The sequence below is a fragment of the Gekko japonicus genome, unplaced genomic scaffold (assembly GCF_001447785.1).
Source record: "Gekko japonicus isolate JY-2015 unplaced genomic scaffold, Gekko_japonicus_V1.1 scaffold7, whole genome shotgun sequence".
NCBI classification, from domain to species: Eukaryota; Metazoa; Chordata; class Lepidosauria; order Squamata; family Gekkonidae; genus Gekko; species Gekko japonicus.
In genome coordinates, this window is record NW_015159711.1 from 2151985 (window position 1) to 2173388 (window position 21404).

General features: G+C 47.4%; 1 protein-coding gene across 1 annotated transcript in view; it reads left to right on the forward strand.

Moving 5' to 3' along the window:
- Positions 1 to 21404, forward strand: part of INTS9 (integrator complex subunit 9) — a 90704-nt gene that overhangs the window by 37589 nt on the left and 31711 nt on the right. The window contains exons 9-11 of the mRNA XM_015421721.1: positions 6714 to 6825; positions 14126 to 14306; positions 15647 to 15707. Coding sequence (XP_015277207.1) covers positions 6714 to 6825; positions 14126 to 14306; positions 15647 to 15707 — 354 coding nt within the window. The remainder of the gene's footprint in view (positions 1 to 6713; positions 6826 to 14125; positions 14307 to 15646; positions 15708 to 21404) is intronic.

Below are 21404 nucleotides of genomic sequence, written 5' to 3' on the forward strand. Positions count from 1 at the left end.
GCGCGGCTAAACGCGCCAAAAGCTCCCATTCGCTCTTGGAGTCCTCAGAGATGGCGGCGGCCATTTTAGATGCTAATAACGAGCGATGCAGCCCTTTGCAGGGCGGGGGGCGATCCGAGACTATTGGTCTAAGCGGATCCGACCAAGCAGCGAGCACTCAAATTGAGGCTGCCCGGGAGATTGACGGAGGAGGGGAAGGAGCCACCCGAGGAGGTAACGAATGTGACGACACGTCTGCTCCCTTATCCACTAGGGTTATGTACTTCTTTAGGAGAGCTATGAGACAGGAGATCGCCCGTTTCTGTAATTCGGGAGGACGATCTAGCAGGTCACGATCTCCGTCGTCTTCCCCCTCTCCTCCCCCAAGCAAGAGCAAAAAGAAATGGCCCACCAAGGCTGCAAAAAAGGTCTTCCCTAAACGTACCCACCCTGCAGTTACTCAGGGGGAGGGAGAGAACAGTTCTAATGCCTCCAGTGAGAGAGAGGAGGGGGAGTTTAGTTCTAACGCTGAAGAGGAGGTTGCCATCCCCGCTCCTCCACAACAGTCCTTTAGATTTTTTAAACCTGAGGACCTCCATTACCTACTGTCTAAGACAGTCTCAGCCCTTAAAATTCAAAATTTACAAAAATCCAAACTCAAAAGTTCTGAGGAGGCAGAACTGTATGAAGGGTCTGAAATTACGGATGAATTTTTTCCTCCGGATGATCTGTCTGAAAGGGCTTTTCCCTTTCCGGATTTTTACATGCGCAAAGTTAAGGCTGAATGGGAAAAACCGTTTTCTAACAAACATACCCCCGGGTTGTTAAAGAAATTGTACCCAATAACCTCATCTGCTTCAGATGTCTTACAGATCCCTGCTGTAGATGCCCCAGTAGCAGCTCTTCAATCCTCAGGTCTGCTTTCAGAGGATGGTCATGGCAGCCTAAGGAATAGTATGGACAAGAGGTCAGATACTACCCTCAAGAGTTCTCATGAGGCTTCATCTATGGCAATTAAGGTGTCTGCCGCTGCATCTACTGTGTCCAGAGCCTCCATAGTCTGGATGAGGAAGCTCATTCAAATGTTACCCGAAAATAATACGCGCTTATTAGAAGGTGCTAACAGAATTTTGAAAGCTCTTTCTTTTACAGCTGATGCCACCCTCGACACCATGGTACTCTCCTCTAGGGCCATGGCGTCTTCTGCGGTTGCCAGGCGTCTGGTGTGGCTGAGAACCTGGCAGGCTGACTTTCAATCTAAAACCATTGTGTCCGGCTATCCTTTTCAGGGAAACAAATTATTTGGGGACTCTCTAGAGAGAATATTAGTTGAGTCAAGAGATAAAAAGAAATCTCTACCAAAATTTGTCCGCATCGGGGATAAGAGGCAATCCTCCTTTCCCTCTACCTCGGCAACCGCCTCCGTTCCGTCCCGTCCATTTCCCTCCGCGACCAAGTTTAGACAGGACAATCGACGTCCGTCATGGGGCACCAAACAGTCCTTTCGGCGCGGAGGCTTCAACAACAGATTTCCAAGATCCTACGGCAATAGAAAGGACAGAGGGGACACCGATCCAAAAAATCCCAAGGCGTGACTACCCAACGCCACCGGTGGGAGGACGCCTTCTACTCTTCAGTCAAGAGTGGATCAACTCCCACCCGGATTCCTGGACAAGGGAACTTGTTCTGGAAGGATACAAAATAGAATTTCTGTCCCGACCGCCTCAGCGTTTTCTGATGTCTCCCAGCCACAGAAATCCTTCAAAACGTCAAAGAACGGAGGCGGCCATCGCTCATCTGCTTCGTATACAGGCAATAGAACCGGTTCCACAGGCCGAGAGCGGGGACGGGATATACTCCATCTTTTTCACAGTCCCGAAGAAAAACGGGGACTGGAGATCTATTCTAGATTTGAAATTCTTAAACAAATTTGTAAAACCAAAACATTTCCGCATGGAAACCCTGCGCTCCATCGCGGAATCTTTGAGACCACAAGAATTTCTTTCTTCTATAGATCTAACGGAAGCATATCTTCATGTCCCCATGTTTCCTCGCCATCGCCAGTTCCTCCGCTTTTCCGTGGGAAAAGACCACTTTCAGTTTCGGGCTCTTCCATTCGGCCTAGCATCAGCCCCCAGAGTATTTACCAAAATTCTCGTCCACGTGATTGTATGTCTTCGAGAACAAGGAATTCATATTCATCCCTACCTCGACGACGTGCTCGTCCGCTCCCCATCGAGACCGCAAGCGCTGAGGGACGTGGAAACGACGGTACGTTGCCTTCAACATTTCGGCTTTCTAATAAATTTCCAAAAAAGTTCCTTAATGCCTACCCAACGTTTGGAACACCTGGGTATGGTGATAGACACCAAGAAGACAAAATTGTTCCTTCCTCAGGGGAAAGCCGAAAAGATACGGAATTTGGCCAAACAAATCATACAGGCGCGAACATCATCACTGTCCTCTCTGACGAAAATGATGGGGTTGATGGTGGTAACGTTCGACTCCCTGCATTGGGGATGTCTTCATTCAAGACAGCTACAGATGTTTCTACGCCCATACCAACGCTCAGTTGCTGCCAGGATGGATCTGTCCCTGAAGGTGCCACTTCAAGTGAAGTCCAGTTTGAAATGGTGGACAGTGTCCCGCAATACTACACAAGGCAAGACCTTCTGGATTCCGGAGAGAACCCAAATATTTACGGACGCAAGCCTCACGGGCTGGGGAGCCACGTTGCACAACATACCGATACAAGGGACTTGGTCGGAAGTGGAACAACACATGCCGATCAACCTGTTGGAGTTGAGAGCCATACGACTAGCTCTTCTTCAGTTTGCTCCTCTCATCAAAGATCTCCATATTTTAATTCGTACGGACAACATAGCCGCAAAGGCTTATATAAACAAACAGGGGGGATCGAAATCCCGTTCTCTTCACAGGGAGGCGACTCTTCTTCTGAATTGGGCAGAAGTCAATCTGACATCTCTAAAGGCGGAGCATGTACAAGGAGTAGTCAATCTTCAAGCAGATTGGCTGAGTCGCCAGGTACTGCAGGAAGGAGAATGGTCGCTGCACGAGAAGGCCTTCCAGGTGATAACGGCCGAGTGGGGAATGCCGCAAGTGGATCTGTTTGCCTCTCACATCAACTCCAAACTTCCACGCTTCTACACCAGGTATTTCCACCCGATGGCGGAAGAGACGGATGCTCTTCTTTCTCCTTGGCCTCAAGGACTTCTATATGCCTTTCCTCCACTACCGGTCTTACCCAGACTTCTTCAAAAAATACGACTCCTGCAGGCGGAGGTGATACTTATAGCTCCGTATTGGCCACGTCGGCCGTGGTTTACGGCACTCAGGGAGATGTCGGTGTCTCCTCCCATCACTCTGCCGGTATCAGACGATCTGTTGCTACAGGGCCCGATTCGTCACCCGGATCCGGGCTGGTTCCATTTGACCGCCTGGAAGTTGAGAGGTCCAGGTTTTCCAGGTTAGGTTATGCGGAGTCAGTGATTGATACCATGATGGCATCCAGGAGACCGTCTACTTCGCGAATATATAATTTTACCTGGAAAGCTTTTGTCCGCTGGGCTCTTCGCAAGAAGGTCGACCCCCTGCGTCCAGCCATCGCTTCGCTTTTAGATTTCCTTCAGGATGGGAGGAATAGTGGCCTTAAAGCATCCACCCTCAAGCGGCAGATGGCAGCGTTAGCCTCTGTACTTCCACACTCTCAAGGTTTTCCAGTGTCTAGACATCCTCATATCATACGTTTCCTCCGAGGCGCGACCGCGAGAGATCCACCACAGGCTCACAGGTTTCCAACCTGGAGACTCAACACGGTACTTACAGCACTTACCAAACACCCCTTTGAACCAATTCGAAGTATTCCACTCAAATTTCTACGCATGAAATCTTTATTTCTGGTGGCCATCACTTCTGCAAGACGGATCTCGGAACTGGGCGCCTTGTCCATTCGAAAGGATTTGTGTGTCTTTCATAAAGATAAGGTGGTTTTAAGGACGGATCCCACCTTCCGTCCAAAAGTTTCTTCGAAGTTCCATAGAACTCAAGAAATTTGCCTTCCGTCCTTTTGTCCTAATCCATCGCACCCGAGGGAGAGGATCTGGCACACGTTGGACGTCAGGAGAACGCTCAAGTGTTATCTCATTAGAACAGCCACGTTCAGGAAAACAGAGACTTTGTTCGTTAACATTTCTCCACCACACACTGGCACAAAGATGTCTAACTCAGCAATTAGTACCACAATTCGGTCTTGCATAGCGGAGGCTTACAAGAGTCTTAACCAGAAGGTGCCAGTAGGGATCACCGCCCATTCCCTTCGAAGCGCAGCGACTAACGCCGCGTTTTGCAACAGAGCCTCAGTTGAGGAGGTTTGTAGGGCTGCTACTTGGTCCACTTTGTCGACCTTTATTAGGCATTACAAAATTAATGTGTTTGACTCTGCCGATGCGGCCTTTGGGAGACGGGTGCTACAATCTATCCTGTCTCTTCATGACGACCCTCCCTCCCAAATTTAGGGACACTGCTCGGGGAGGTCCCACAAGATGGCCTCCACCTCAGAGGGAGAACGACCATTGGTTACTCACCGTGAGGGGTCCTTCTCCTCTGAGGCTTGGAGGACATCTTGGCCCTCCCGGGTCGTCTTCTCGGTTCTTCTGATGTATATATGTTTCTTCTGTTACCTGAGTTTTACACGTTCCTCTGCAGTTTATGTTTGTTGATGCTGTTGCTTGAGTTTTTTCTCACTATTTAGCTTCTCATATTGCTTTTGGAGTCACAAAACTGAGCTGAGGGTGACTCCCAACACAGGAAACAGGAAACAGTTTGAAGTTCCTGCCTCCCTAAGAGATGGTTGGGAATCACCCACAAGATGTCCTCCAAGCCTCAGAGGAGAAGGACCCCTCACGGTGAGTAACCAATGGTCGTTTTCATGTGAGAAGCATTTCATTTTCTTCTTCTTGGTGTGAAACCGTCTTTAAGGGGCTTTTTCTGCCCTCTGTGCCACGCAGGCTCCTCACCCTGGCCTTGTGTTAAAAGTTTGCTGCTGGGATAGAAGCAGAGAATGACACAGAACTCCTTAAAAAAAAATTAAGTGACTGAGGGTAGCTCAGTCAACAGCTACTAGACAGGGTAGCAAAGTAAAATCTCAGTGTACAGAGACAGAATACTGCTGAATATAGTCTTGGCTAAGTGATAAGGCTTTGCATACGGAAGGTCTGAGCTTCAGTCCCTGGCATCCCTAGTTAGAAAAGATCAGGCAGCAGTTGATGTGAAAGACCTCTACCTGACACCCTGATGAGATGCTGCCAGTCAGAGTAGACAATTCTGATCTTGATAGACCAATGATCTGCCTTAGCATAAAACAGCTTCATGTCTTCTAATTGCTCTAGTGCCCTGACCTGGATAGCCCAGGCTGTCCTGATCTCATCAGATTTCGGAAGCTAAGCAGGGTCAGCTCTGGCTAGTATTTGGATGGATGACCTCCAAGGAATACCAGGGGCATGACGCAGAGGCAGGCAAAGGAAACCACCTCTGAAACATCTCTTGCCTTAAAAACAAGTCTAGCTCACCACCTAGTGGTGCATAACTCTAAAAGAGCTAGAACGTCTGGCCGGCAGACAATCTTAGGATCTCTGGGCTGTACTACACACTGCCATATGATAATTAATTCTAGTGCAAACACTGGTACATAAAAAGAGCCATGCTGAATCAGACCAAAGGTCCGTCAGGTGCCCAGTTCCATGGGGCTGGGTCATGGCTCAGTGGTGGAACATCTGCTTTGCATGTGGAGGGTCCCTATTTCAATCCATAATGTCTCCAGTCGAATTGATCAGGAAGTAGGTGATGGGAAAGACCTTTGCCTGCAACTCTGGAGAGCCAATTCCAGCCAGAGTGGACAACATTGACCTTGATAAACCAATGGACTGACTCAGTATAAGGCAGCTTCATGTGTTGATGTTTGGGGATTTTTATCCCAGCCTTCCTCCAGGGAACTCAGAGAAGTATACATGGTTCTCCCCGCCCCCCACACCCATTTTGTCCTCACAACAACATTGTGACATAGTCTAGGATGAGATATAGTGCCTGGTCCTGTCTTCACTGCAGAGAAGGGAGCCAGTTTGGTATAGTGGTTAGGAGCGCAGACTCTAATTTGGGAGAACTGGGTTTGATTCCCCACTCCTCCACATGCAGCCAGTTGGCATGACCTTGGGTCAGTCACAAGTTCTCTCAGAGCTATCCTGGAAAGAGCAGTTCTCAAAAGAGCTCTCTCAGCCCCACCTTCCTCACAGGGTGTCTGTTGTGGGGAGGGGAAGGAAAAGAAGATTGTAATCTGCTCTGAAACGCCTTCAAGTAGTGAAGGGCAGGGTATAAATCCAATCTGTTCTCTTTTCCTCTTCATCTGAACCCAGCTCCTCTAGTTCCTTGCCTGCATTCTAACTACCATGCCGCACTGTTTCCTGAGCTCTGCCTACTTTAACTGAAGTCAGCATTAGCCATACTGCTGATGATGTTCCTCAAGAAGGGAGTGGACATGCCAAGCAGTCCTGCCTGGTGTAACCGTCAGCCGGATGGGCTGCTATTACCATCCAAAGCCACTGTAAGGTCTGTTTAAGTGGCTGTAGTGGAGAGACCTAGGAGAGGCAGTGATCTCTTAACCGCGATGGGCCCAACCTGTTAATCTAAAGGAACTTGTTTTTCCACCCCTTGCCTTTCAGCCCATGGACCAGGCTTCTCTTAAAAACAGCGACGTTCTCATCCTGACTGGACTCACCCAGATTCCCACGGCCAATCCGGATGGCATGGTGGGGGAGTTCTGCAGTAACCTGGGTAGGTCTCCAGGGCAAAGGATGTGTTGGGGGGGGGGGGGGGGCACTTTGCTCTTCCGTGCTTTATAATCTGACTCATAACCCCCGTGTGGGAAATGGCTCTGCGATTCCTGGAACCCAAGTAACTGCTTGACTCCCGCTCTCTCTTTCTGGCATAAAACTAGCAGTTGAGATTTTTTACGATGTGCCTTTGCCTCTCTCATTAATACGGTAAGTGCTTTTGAGAGATGCGAGTTGTACCTTTTAGGGGAAAAAAATTAGTTTTTGGAATGGAACCGGCATAATGATATTGAATCGTCTGCTCCTCCTTGTTTGTTCACTAAGTGGACGACTCGGCTGCCAGCGAGCTGTGTTTTGACAAGGCTCTGGGCGTAATCCCCGGTTGTTAGCGGTGCCATATCGTGTCTGTCTCTCTCTGCCCGTTTAATATCTTCACACGGGTTTTGTTAAAACCTCTTCCTTTTCCTCCTGAGATGCAGAGCTGTCGGCCTGCCTTCTTTCACCAGAAAGGTCTGGGGCAAGGAGATGCAGTGACCATAGTAGCCAGACGCTCTGTCAGCCTGTCAAATTGTGACTGTACCCTTGCACCAACAACCTCAGTGTGGCAAGTGTGACGGCCCTCTCCTCCGTTTTATCTGCACAACGACCCTGTGAGGCAGATTAAGCTGAGAGGCAGCAATTGGCCCAGGGTCCTGTGAACTTCTTGGCTGGATTGGAACCCGGGTCTCCCCGTTACTAGTCCAGCACTCTACTTTCTATGCGTGCTTGTACGTAGCTCTTTGTGCACTTGTACTTAGCTTTTTGTGCGCGCATTTATTTTTTATTTATTTATTTGGATTTATATCCTGCCCTCCCCTTGACGGGCTTTTTAATTATTCAAATATTTATATGACGGTCTCTCAGTCGAACTGACTTTTAAGGCCGTTTCCAATGACATTTAATACATTGAAACAAGTCGAAGCGAATACAGAGCAGCAGTAAGATACTAAATTATGAAGATGGGTGGTTAAAATAGTCCAGTGTTCAAAGTGCTTCATTTTCAACATTGCAGCAAACCTTCCAATAGACTGTAAGGTAGGCTAAGAACTGCTTTCCTAGGGTCACCTGGTGAATTTTGGCTGAAATTAGGTATGAACAAGTGACTTCCCAAATCACTGCATGTTCTCCTGTTATCTGCCACACCAGCTCCTTTATTTGCTATCACCACTGACCCAAGTGCCTCTGAATGCTCAGAGGACTTGGGAGCTAAAGGGTCTGCTCTCTGACTTTGCACTGCAGAATGCCCCTGAAGGGCACCATGACATTGGAGATCAATCCTAAAGGTAAAGGTTCCCTTGCTCGAAAGCCAGTCGAGTCCGACTCTAGGGGTGCGGTGCTCATCTCCGTTTCAAAGCCAAAGAGCCAGCGCTGTCCGAAGACGTTTCCGTGGTCATGTGGCCGGCATGACTAAACACCAAGGCGCACGGAACTCTGTTACCTTCCCACTGAAGTGGTACCTATTTATCTACTTGCAATTTCTTGCTTTCGAACTGCTAGGTTGGCAGGAGCTGGAACTAGAGACGGGAGCTCACTCCATCATGGGGCACACTCAGGTCTCGAACTGCTGAACTACTGACCTTCCACAGCCTGCAGTTCAGCGTCTTAACGACTTGAGCCACCGCAGCTCAATCCTACCTTCCACTAAACCTGCTAGGGTCAGGCAAGCTCTTATCTGACTGCACCATGCTGAGCTGCTTCTAAAGCACAGTGTGAAGCTAGAGAATGGCCACTCACCAGAGGAAGGGGTGGTGGTGTTTGAGGTGATTGCGGAAGTGACCAGATTTGTGGACCTTTGAGTGGAAGTCCAGCTAGGGGCTCAGTGTCAGGAGCTGCAGAGGTACCAGGCCAGGTTTCAATGCAAGCATGGGGAGGAGTACTCTCTGTGTCAAGGTGAGAAGAAAAATGGTAGGCAGGTAATTTGTATCTACCCAGGAAGGTGGGGTACCTGCCTACCATTTTTCTTCTCACCTTGACACAGAGAGTACTCCATCTTTCTGTGTTATACCTCTAAGGATGCCAGTCACAGCTACTGGCAAAACGTCAGGTCCTACAATGCCAAGGCCACGGCCATACAGCCCGGAAAATCTGCAACAGCGAATGAACTCCAGCCGTGAAAGCCTTCGACAACATATTGAAAAGGAACAGTCCGTAGGTGATGTGAAAGACCTCCGCCTGAGACCTTGGAGAAGAGCTGCCAGTCTGAGTAGACAATACTGACCTTGATGGACCAAAGGTCCATCAGTATAAGGCAGCTTCATGTGGGTATCACCAGCAATGAGGTTTGAGTCAAAAGCCAGGAGCTGATGGTGGGTGGGTAATATGAAGTCCTTGACTTTTTTGCTGGAATTGAATAGCTCTCCCCCCCCCGCCGCCCTTTGGTAAACAGTGGAGAGCAGCTGGAATAGCCCTGACTAGCACAGAGCTTTTAGAAGCTGAGCAGGGTCAACCATGGTTAGTATTTGTATGGGGGACCACCAAGGAAAATCGGGGTTGCTATGCAGAGGAAGGCAGTGGCAAACCACCTATGCTCATCTCTTTGCCTTGAAAACCCCATGGTCGTGGGGTTGCCGTGAGTCAGTTGTGACAGCACGCCATTGTTGCTGTTTATTTTTAAATAGCGGCAACAGTCCTATGCAGAACTGAGCACAGAAAGATAGACACACACACCCCCAGGTGAGAGTGCCTCAGGAGGAGGGAAGTGAAGGCAGAGATGAACAGAGAAAAGAATGTAAGCCTATTGATTTTCAGTGGTGTTGAACGTATGTACGTTTTCATTGGATTGTAGCCTTATATATCAGGATAATACCGCATGTAACGTTTCATTTTTTTATTTTTCCCCCTAATGGCCTTAAATGTCATGCCAGATTTTTCTGGTCCTTACTGGATTTTTAAAGGCTTAATTATGATTTTTGCTTTGGATGCTTCTGTTTGTGTATAGTCATTGCATTCTTTGCTAATTGCTATAGCCTTTGGCTAAGATTCTGAACTGGTTAACAGTTCCCTAGAAGAACAGCAACAAAATCAGTTCCTTTGATTTGGCTCCCGTGCTCTGTATCTTGGTAGGTGTGGGTGCAGCAGCAACAACAACAGCTGCTATTACAAATTTAGAATTAACTAGCAAATTAATTTTCACCATGGGAAAAGCTGATAATTGTCTGGCTGTACAATGCAGTGGGTGTGAACGACATCATTTCCCAGCCTGTTTGAAAAGTACCATATGATATTTACGCTCCAGAAGAATTTGGTTTGGTCAGATGTCTGATGGATCATCAAAGTGGGGTATTTGAGGGGTTATCAAAAGGCTGCCTGGGGGGATTGTCACACCTACATGCCTGAGTATGGGCTGAGAGTCAGATTTGTTCATAGATCTGAAGGTGGGGGGGGGGGGGGTAGAGGAGGAATGAATTGGGATTTTGTAGCTTGCTAGCACAAATCAGCATTGGGAGGTGGCTGCAAGGAATTGGTGGTGCTCGGTCAGGAATGCTGTAGCTATACAACTAGCCCTTCCTCTGTGGGTATACCTGCTTGCCTTCCCCCTGCTCTACCTGTATGTCTGTCAGTGGTGACATGCCCAAACACAATTGGACAGTAGCATCAGGCCGGAGGCTACCTCTGCAAATTCAGCCTGTGGCCAAGTTACTGTCCCAGATTGACATAGATAACCACTGTGAGGGACATAAAATCCAGGCTGGCGGTTGTTCGCATCAGGAATCTGCAAAATGAGACAGACTCCTGGAGAATCACAGGAGCCACCCACCCCACCCCACCCCCATCCCCTAGTTCTGGAGTGATGAAGGACTGTATGCCCGTCTGGAGTACTCTGCAACCAAACTACTTGAGCAGCTTCATCTGGCCAAGTTTAATCATGCATGCAAGATCAACCTCTTCAACTACCACCGACTCACATATAAGGGACACTGTACTCCTAAGTGATCCTGTATTACGCGATCTCATGGTTCACGTGGGGAACCAGAACACCTTTTCACTGCTATTCTGATGTGGGAGTAGAGAACGCCATCTCCCACATCAGCCCATATCACTGAACATTCCTAGGGGTTATACCCAAAGAGACCGGGGGGGAGGGATCCACTCCCACCTAACACAAGCACAGTACAATTGGCTAGGGTTGAGGGAACACACTTGGGGGCATGATGCCTTCTGGTGTCGTCTCAGTAAATAGTGGCAGGCAGCCAGATAAGGAACTAGCCCAGTCTTGGGCTAGCAGCTGAACTCAGTTTCAGACAGGGTGTGAGTCCTAATCCACTCTCTCCAGGCAGGTAGACCTTCTTTCTACCAAGAATTAACCCATGGAGGGCTAGGTGCTCCAAGGAAAGATTTGGCAAATAGATTCATTCACCCTCTTTCCTTTACCAGTACCTACCTAAGCTGCACAAGGAGCATAAAGCAGACTTAAGACAAGGGTGGAAGTGTTTCCTGCACGCTTAATTCCTTATGTTTCCTGTTCTTAAACTTCTTGATCATACGTGTTTCCTAATTCCTTCACCATATCGTGCTTAGGTGTGATATGACCTATAGTTGGTGGCTTGGCTTGCTTTCTTGAGTTATCTCTTTGGCATTCAAGCTGTTTCCAGCATTCTGATCATGGTACGCTCATAGTGTGGGTTATGTCATCATCTTTAGTGGCTCAACCGTGTGTAGATGGGTATGGCGTGCAGACAGAAGACTTGTAAGAACATGCAGGAGCACAAACAGCATTGTCCACATGTTCTTCCTTGTGACCCGGTGGCCTCATCCCTTGGAACCCTGGCCAAATACTCAGATTTTATATGTTGAGAGTGACAAACCACCAACACTAGGAGATGCTTCCTGCTTCACTCCAAAGTTTGGCACAGTTGCCACAGGGAATCTGGCATGCAGAAGCTCCCATCCTCTCTCTTTCACTCCTTGTAAATGCTTTTGCCTGCCTCTTGTAGTCCAAATTTCTTTCAAGTGCTGGAGCTGCGCTGCCCTCTTCTGGGCCAGGATAATAACTACATTGCTGCCCGTGATGGAATTGTTAAGACACAGGCATGCACAAGAATGCGTACATGTGAACTGTATGTAGATTTTCACATGTGATAATCCTACATGCATGAATTGGGGTACATTCTCTACAGCGCTGAGCTAATGGCCGTTGGTCCATGGGCACCTAGAATTAGGAAGAATGATGCATGGCCGCTACCAGGCAAACTGGTTTCCCCATATCTTTACCTTCTGCAGGTCATGATGTACACATGAGAGGGCTGCCATCTAAGCAGTGGCGAGTGGGGGCGGGGGGACCTTTGCCAAAATACTTTTGGAACAATCAGTTATTTAAAGATGAGGGATCCCGCTGAGAAAATTTGGGTTCCAGTTCATCAGTGGTTTTTAGCCCTTTGATTTGGTCCTGGTTCTTTCTCTCCTGACCTTAAAACTCAAGGACATCCACTTAAGTTAGGTTTACAAGTAGCAACAGTGCATGTTGGAATGGGGAGAGAGAGGTTAATGGAGACAGGTTAATGGAGACAGGAGTGCAAAAAGAACAGAGAGTAACCCTGTTCAGATTCTACACCGATTTTTACAAAAGAACCAATGCGCATTAACTTTGCAAATGAGACCGGGGACCAGGACCTGGCTAAATGCAGGGTTTCAATCACTCATTTGGCTGTACACGCATTGAACGAAACATGAGAATTACTCAATGAATGTATGAAGTACAATCAAATGTGTGCTGTACACAGATTGTGTGTCCATTCGCTGTAACTGGTGAGCAAGGCTATAGTTACAGGAGATGGAGGGGGAAAGGGAAGGGTTAAGTGGACAAAAAAAGGGTTAGCTGTTGAAATGCACTGTGTTCACATTTTTTTGACATGGTGGTAATTGGCATCTTGAATGAACACAACTGTAAAAGTGTCCCCCAGAGGGGTCTCAGTTGCATAACCCCCGTCTTGTGATTTGACTGGCAGGAGAGAGGGTGAAAAGAGTGCTCTAGAGTGCTGAGTGTGGCAGGAAGGGTACTTAGACCCTGCAAGGAAAGATCCCTTGTTTCCTATGTCCTGCTGCTTGCCTGTTGAGCCAGAGGTACAAGCAAGAACCCCGGATGCTGCCATGCTAAACAGAGCTGAAACGCTGCCCAGAATCTAGAAGTCTTGCAGCAAATGTGTGCACAGCATGCTGGAGGAGTGGGAAAGGGCAGATTCACCGGGAGGAAAGAAAAATGGCTATAAAAATAGCAGAATGCCAATAAAAATAGAATGCAAAATCTGTGCTGTGTTCTCATTTATAATTCAGTGTGACGTTCTGGTCAGTGATTGTAAAAATTGCATAGTAAAGGCTGAGAAGGTAAGGGAATGACGGCTAAAATAGCTAGGGGGCTGGAGCATTTTGCCCATTTTTTAAAAAATCCTGCCATTCCTCCCAAATTGCTCAGGACAGCATGCAGAGTTCTCTTTTATTATCACAACGACCCTGTTGAGGTAGGGAGGCAGGCTGGGAGTGTGTGAGTGGCCCAAGGTCATCTATTGAGCTTTGCAGGAGAATGTGAAACTGGGTCTCCCACACCCTGGTCCAGGATTCCAAGTATGACACCGGAGAAAGGGGTACAAGAGTGTGGGAGGCAGAAAGATGGCAGAGAGGAATATGGCTAGGAAGCTAGTGTAGCATAGTGTCCCAGCTGTGTGGCCCTTGGTTCAAATCTCACCTCTGCCACAGATTCAGTAGGACGTAAGCAAGCCACCCTCTCTCTTGGCCATGGCACCTCCCCCCAATACAATATGAGTATAATAATGCTGACCTACCTTATAGGGCTGTTGTAAGGATTGCAAGAAAATATTGTGTGTGAAATGCTTTGTGTGCTAAAATGGATAAATGAACACCAGAAATTATCATTCGGATGTTAGAAGTTTATAATGAGCTGTCCAGGGAGAGTAAATGCAAAGAAAATGCTTGATCATCCTACGTGTGGGATTTATTGTTCCACTATGAATACAGAGGCTTACACGGCTCTTAGTAACTTCTACTTTATATCATAACCAGTTGATGAAATACAAAACTGGAACCTCCATGTTCAGAGACAGTATACCTGTGGGGAAAAGTCACAGAGGTGGGTTATCTTCATTGTGCCCCTCTTGAGAGCTTCCTTGGACATCTTGTGGGTCACTATTAGAGAAGGACTGATAGACTGGATGCGTCTTTGTCTGTGCCCTTCAAGTAGTTGTTATGTCCTTTATTATGTTTTATTTATTATATTATTTCTGTTCCCTTCCCCCTTTATCTTTGTTAAGCTATGACAGTTCGGAATGGGGGGAATGTGCTGGTTCCCTGCTACCCCTCTGGAGTGATCTATGACCTTCTGGAATGTCTGTACCAGTATATCGACTCTGCGGGCCTCTCCAACGTCCCCTTCTACTTCATCTCCCCTGTCGCCAACAGCTCACTTGAGTTTTCCCAGATCTTTGCTGAATGGCAAGTATCCACGGGCTGTATAGGAGTGGTGGGGTAGTGGTGGTGGCGGTGGCCCATCGCTACAGAGATAAGTGTACTCCAGTGGTGTTGGGGGGAAGGCTTGTGGGACAGAACTTGACCCTCAGTCATGAATGATGTCCACCCTGTGCAGTTCATATAATTACCAAGCTGGCCCTGATGGCGACAAAAGCACGGACACCCTCTTCACCTCATGTATAATGCAGTGCAAGGTGTGGGTGGATAGGTGACGGGGGGGGGGGGGGTTTCCTGTGGAATCCGTATCATGTAAAATCCTGAGTTGCGTGATCATTTTCCTCTCCGAGGGGAATAGTATTCCATAAGTAGAGCCTCAGAGATAAGAGGTGTGTGCATATTTTTCCATCACAAGAAGACAATTTGCATCCCCATGAATGTACAGATCTTGACCGCCCAGCCAGCCAGCAGCAGCAGCTTCTTTTTTTCTATTCTTTTCTTTTTTGTGGAATCAGTGTACCAGATCAATTTATGAGTTTGGTCTGAAGTCTCTCTCTCTTTTTCCTACCTCTCCCCCCCCCCCCCCCCAAACCCCATATAGGTAATAATAGAATATTTGCATTTCTCCATCTGCCAGAACTTTAGTACAACAATATGGAAAAAGGTGAGAACATCGGAACAAGCATACTTGAAACTTTAGCTGTTCTGGATTTTCCAGGTTGTACGGCCATGGTCTTGGCGGTCCAAGACCACGGCCATGCAACCCGGAAAATCTACAACAGCTAATGAACTCCAGCCGTGAAAGCCTTCGACAACATACTGGAAACTATATGTCAAATACTAAGAATAGAATTAGATATAATGCTCAATACAGGGCTGCCGCTGAAAACAGCAGCTCCCTGCCCTTGCCAGCGACTTGTGTAGGTCTTCTACATATTAAGAGAGGAGGGACCATGCAAAACTTAGTTGCCATGTTTAGTAGCACTTTTTGCCCTCATAGTGCAAGAGGAATAAACATCAAATCCATTTAAAAGCTAGGGATGCTTCTAAGCACCTGTGAAATACTAAAGGGGCTGGATAAAGGGGAGAAATTTTGAGGTAATTCCAGAAGTGGGCACAAGAGAAAAGGCCTCTGCAGTGGGCCCCGGTCAACTTTTGATCTCCACATCTTAAGTAAGGCCCCAGAATGTACTGTAATGGTAGATTACCTCCAGTGACAGAATTTCTCAGTCTGATTGGGTTATCTGAACAGTAGGTGGCAGCAGTTAACTGCATTGTTGTTATCATACAGGCCTGTAATTCTAGTTTGTTTTGTGCTTTTTTTTCTCTCTTCTCTTCTCCCACTCCACCAATTTTTTTTGTATAAGGCTGTGTCATAACAAGCAGACAAAAGTGTACCTGCCCGAACCACCATTTCCTCATGCTGAGGTAAGAGAATACTACCAAAGGCCTGATAGACTGTTTCGTTATTTTTTCCCCACAGAACAGAATACCTAAAGCTGCTTCAGTCATGTGCTTGCCATGCCAGAATGAATTTAGGTTTTAGAAAACAAGGTTGTTTGTTTACTTTTCCCCACCTCTGTCTTAAATCAAGCTATGTGGTTCATGACATCTAATTATTACCGCAAAATGACTATCTCAGGTTTTTTTAAAACAGAAATTTAACTATGCAGACAAAACAACATCAAACTAAACAGCAGGAGCAAATCCATTTAACCTAGTCTAGTGACACCAGCAACCTAAAAGGCATTCTGAAATCTATATATCTAATAGCGAAGACGCCCCCTGCGTGCAGATATCTAAATCCGCACATCGGGGGCAGGGAGATTTTCCTGCACATCTGGGGCGATCCCCAGATATGCAGAAAAATCTAAAAACTGTAAAAAACTATAGGGGGGATACTGAAATCCCCCCAAAAGTAAAAGAGCATCCCCTGTGCATGCTGCGGGCGGGGGAGGAACGAGAAAGTTTGGCGGGCCAACGAGGCCTCGCCACCGGAGGGAGGGAGGGAAGGAGAAAGTTTGGCGGGCCGCCGAGGCCTTGCCGGCACCACCGAAGGGGGAAAGCTCGGCGGGCTGGCGATGCACTGCCGCCACTGGGGGAGGGAAGTTTGGCGGGCCAGCGAGGCGCCACCACCGCCACTGCTAAGGGAGAGGGAAGCTTGGCGGGCCGAGGTCAGGCCTCGCCGTGGGTGCCGAGGACAGGGGAGAAGGCTCACCTGCGGCTGCTTCTCCCGTGGAGCGTCTCCCCCCCCCCATGAGTATCGTGGGTTCCCCTTCTTGTATTTACTCTGGGCTTTTATAAGCAATGTTTTTGGTCTCCTGTGGGAGGAACTGGGAAAATGTTGGTGCCCCCACTAAGAAGGTGGTACTCATTTGGCCCCCTCAAACTCAGAGCTAATTCCCCCCCCCCCAACCCTGCATCAAAACAAAGGCTAAATACATGTAACTATTTTTGGCTGATATTCACCAGTACTTTTCCTTCCTCCATTTCCTGTGTAGTACTTCCCATTCATCCCGGTCTAGACTGTAAGCTTCTTAGGGCAGGGACTACTCTTCTTGCTTAGAGTATTCTGTAAAGATGGGTCTACATGAGTAATAATTCTTATATTGATTCTAGTACATTTTTATCCCTCCTCCATGGAGCGCAGGGTAGCATAGAGCAGGGGTGTCAAACATAAGGCCCAGGGGCCGGAACCGGCCCATTTGGTGCTCTTACGCGGCCCGTGAGCAACTGATGCAAGGGAGGGGATGTTGGGGGGGAGTGGGGGGGAGCCACTCCACTGTGGCTTCAGCACGGCAGAACAACCTCGTCTGCAGCAGTCCAGCACTGTGGGAGCATCTGCCACTCCAGCTGTCTCTCCAGTCCACCTATGTGGGTTTCCTCTGCACCCCTCTCCCAGCCCATGGGGCCTTGCAGTGATGATACATCAATTCAGAGCTTACCAGCTGCTGTCCTTTATACAATTTCTGTTTCCAGTAACTGACATTGCATTTTATGGCACACATGTCTCCGCCCGACACAGTGACATTTATGTCAGATGTGGCCCTCGTAACAAATGAGTTTGACACCACTAGCCTAGAGTGTTCTCCCTTCCTCATGTTATCCTCTGAGGTAAGTTAGGCTAAGAGAGTGTAGTTAACAAAAATCACCCAGCAAGCTTCACTACGGAGTGATTATTTTAACCTGGGTCTCCCAGATCTTTGTCCACTACTTTATCTGTTCTAACACACTGGCTCCTCGAGAGAATGCTTGGAGCTGATACGTTTACCAGCTGGGGTTGAGGGAGATGGGGAAAGACATTGCATCACGATACCTAAAAGAACACCTCCAAAGCAATAGAAAGTACCAGGGCAGGAAATGGGAAACACTTGAATGTTTAGTAAAAGATCTAACACTTTTACTAAAGAAGAATAAACAGAAGAGGGTGAGCAGTATTTGAGTGAACTTGCAAAGGACTTACCACAAAAGCAGCAGTGAATATCCTCTTCAGCTTCTCTTTGTTTTCCTGAATTATTTATTTACTTTATTTATATCCCACCTTTCTCCTCAGTAGGGACTCCAAGTGGCTTACCTCATTCTCCTCTCCTCCATTTTATCCTCACAACAGCCCTGTGAGGTAGGTTAGGCTGAGAGAATGTGACTTGCCTAAGGTCATCCAGCCAGCTTCCATTGCAGAGTGGTGATTCAAACCTGGGTTTCCCAGATCCTAGTCCAGCACTTTAACTGTTACACCATGTTGAATTATCCACACAGTTTGAACTCATCTTTGTTTGCAGCCTTGAGGACTAGAAGTTTTGTTTTATTTTAAAGGGAATCTGAGATTCCCAGGGTTCTTCTTTCTGGACCCATTACCTTGTTTATTTTACATTTGCACTTCATTGCAGAATATACTCAGCCATTATTCAGGTTAACATTGTATTATTGTTTTGAACTGTTATTGTTGTTATTCAGTCGCACAGTCGGGTCCAACTCTTTGCGACCCCATGGACCACATCACGCCAGGCCCTCCTGTCTTCCACCGTCCTCCGGAGTTTGCTTAATTTCATGTTCATTGCATTGTTTTGAACTACCTGGGCCCAAACTGAACTTTTCCCAAGGAGCTGCCACAAAGATGCTGACGGAAACAACTAAAACTTCATTGAAGGGTTTTCCCCACCACCACCAGTTCTGTTTACTGAGATAGAGGTTTAGGGCTGCATTCACAACAACCTCTGGTTTAGCCAAGATTCACACATGCACAGGTTATTGCTGGACTTCCGCTATGTTCCTGTCCACTTGGGCCTAGTACATTGAAGGATTTGTGGGTGCCTGCATTCGTTTGGCATGGGGAACTGCAGTGTGTTGCAAACCATGAATCCTTAATGGTGCTCCACACACGGAGATAGGTATGAGAAGTGTTTGGAAGGATGGCAATAAGCCATGTCCATGGCTATCTCAGCTGAACTGGAGCTTCTTAGGATGTCTGCCTTACAGGCCGAAGTGATGAAAACCAACAGCCTTCCGCTCTGCCCCCTGCCTTCACCTATCACCTCCCGCCTAGTATATCTAAAGCAATGCGTGCTTAGACTCATGTGAGCTGGTGGAACAGAATATTCCAAAGCAAGGTGCTTTTTAGGTCACTGCAGGCTGAACGGGCAAAGGTGGTGAATGCAAGACATGCCGCACCTGCTTCTGTATTGATTTTCAAACGGATGCATAGCTGGCTTGGAAATTCCGGATGCGCAAGCCCACACAGAATAGATTGTAGTCTTTTCTGACCTCGCTGAACAGAAGACTGCATAGATTTATTCAGCTTTACAGGCTTGCTTATTGACCTTCTAAAGCTCATCTTCCTTCTTTTAAAGGGAGAGGAATCCATTGGAGGCCATCTTTTGTTTTCACACTGGAATTTAGGTTTGAAGTAGCTTTTAACCATCTTCAGCCCCTGGAGTTTTTGGTCAATAAAGAACCTTCCCTCTGCAGGGAGATGTCCTTGAAGCTGTTTCTTATCTTTCCATAAATATAATGTATTGTTGGTTGTGGGTGGAGGGTGTTTCCTCCAAGGTCTGGTTTCAACATCGCTTAGCTCTCCGGAATTCTGGGTGCTTGGAAATGAGTTTAATTTCTTACCTACATATCCTGAGTTAAATAATTAAAATGTGTCTCTTTTAAAAATCATTGAAAGGGTGTAACGGACAGAAAGAAACCACAAATATTGTCCAGTTTGCCAAAAGGGTAGTGCTAGGGTCTACAGGATTTTAATCAAGACTCTCAGGATCTAAGAGACACATGTAAGGGAACATCTGAACCTGCCATGTGCCAAATCCGATAACTAGTCCAGCTAACTCGATATTGTTTACTCTGGTTGACATCAAATCTCCAGGATCTGAGACAGATTGCCCCCCCCCCAATAGTACCTAATTTTTTTTGTTTTATTAGCAGTGATTAAACCTGGGACCTTCTGTGCTCAGAGCATGGGTTCTTAGAGCTGCCCCCCCCTCCTAAAGGGCAAGCCCAGAATAAACATGGGAGACAGAATTAGAACCCATAACTCAAACACAACAAAACACTCCTGGGCACAGCCACAGGGGGTGCATATAAAGAGAAAGCCTTGCCTTGCAGATAGGGTTGCCAACTTCCACTTGGCCCCTGGAGATCTCCCACTATTATAATTGATCTCCTGATGACGAAGATCAGTTCCCCAGGAGAAAATGTATGCTTTGGAGGGTGGACTCTATGGCACTATACCCTGCTGAGGTCCATCCATCCCATAAGACCCTCTTTCCTGTATTGAGTTCCACTAAAACAGGTTCTGCCATTTCTATTGATTTTAGTAAGGCTCATAAGCACTGCTGAGATTTCTGACTCTTCCCCCACCACCCAGAAGCTGGATTTCATATTCTGCAGAACATTACTTGTCTAGCGTGTTACCTTCCAAGCAGCCAGCTCTTGCTGCTGAAGGAAATGCATAAATGCCAAAAGCTGCTCCAACTGGAGATCTTCACCAGGCTGAATTACAGGAGAATTTGGAAGAGTGGGTGCTCATTAATTTGCAGAGCATATTGTGTGTATTTAGATTCCACAGTAGAAAGTAGAGTGGGGATTATGAATAGCTCTCTTGTAGAAAGGGGAGGGCACAGTGGCCTTTCTTACCGATCCCAAGTAGCTGAGGCCCAGTTGATGAAAGGCAGACAGGGCAGGGCAGTTAAGAGAAGATTTGAGTTGGACCGGGCAGATAGGAGTTGGTGAGGCAAGCGCTATGAGCCCCAGTCTCCTGTCTGTAAAATGGGGGTATTGGTGGTCTGCCTCTTAGAGCTGTCATTAGGATGGTGGTAGTGCTGGTCTGGCAGTGTGTGTAGTATAGCCAGAAGATCCTAAGGTTGTCTGGCAGCCAGAAGTTCAAGCTCTTTTAGCATTATGCACCACTAGGTGGTGTGCTGGACTTGTTTTTAAGGCAAGAGACGTTTCAGAGGTGGTTTTGCCATTGCCTGCCTCTGCGTCGCAGCCCTGGTATTTCTTGGAAGTTTCCCTTCCAAATACTAGGCAGGGGCGACCCTGCTTAGCTTCCAAGATCTCACAGGTCATGGCATCATCAGGATGAAGGAGGTGATTACCGCAATGACAATGCCTTAGAACGTTAGCCATAGAAGTGAACCCTCCCTCCAGGGTTCCTCTAGCATCACATCATTTAAAAAAAACAACAACAACCCTCAGGGTAGGTGTATGCAAATACAAGGGCTGAGCTATGCAAAGGGAGTGGTTCTATTCTCAGTAGTGCTCATTCAGTATCGTGTGATGAATTTAAACAGCTTGCAGAGGAACAGAGACGAGAGAGCAAAGCAGAAGTAGGGGGAGAGGTTGTGTATTAGAATCATAGAGTTGGGAGGCACCTCCAGGGTCATCTAGTCCAGCCCTCTGCACAATGCAGGAAATTCACAAATACCTCCCACTCCCCACCCCCAGTGACTGCTGTTCCATGCCCTGAAGATGACAAAAAACCTCCAGGATTTCCAGCCAAACTGACCTGGAGAAAAATTGCTTCCTGACTCCATCCAGTGATGGATTCCCAAATGTACTGTTCCTTATAGAAGTAAATGGCTACCATTTACTCAAAGGAGAAAGGTAAAGCAGTAAAGCACTGGG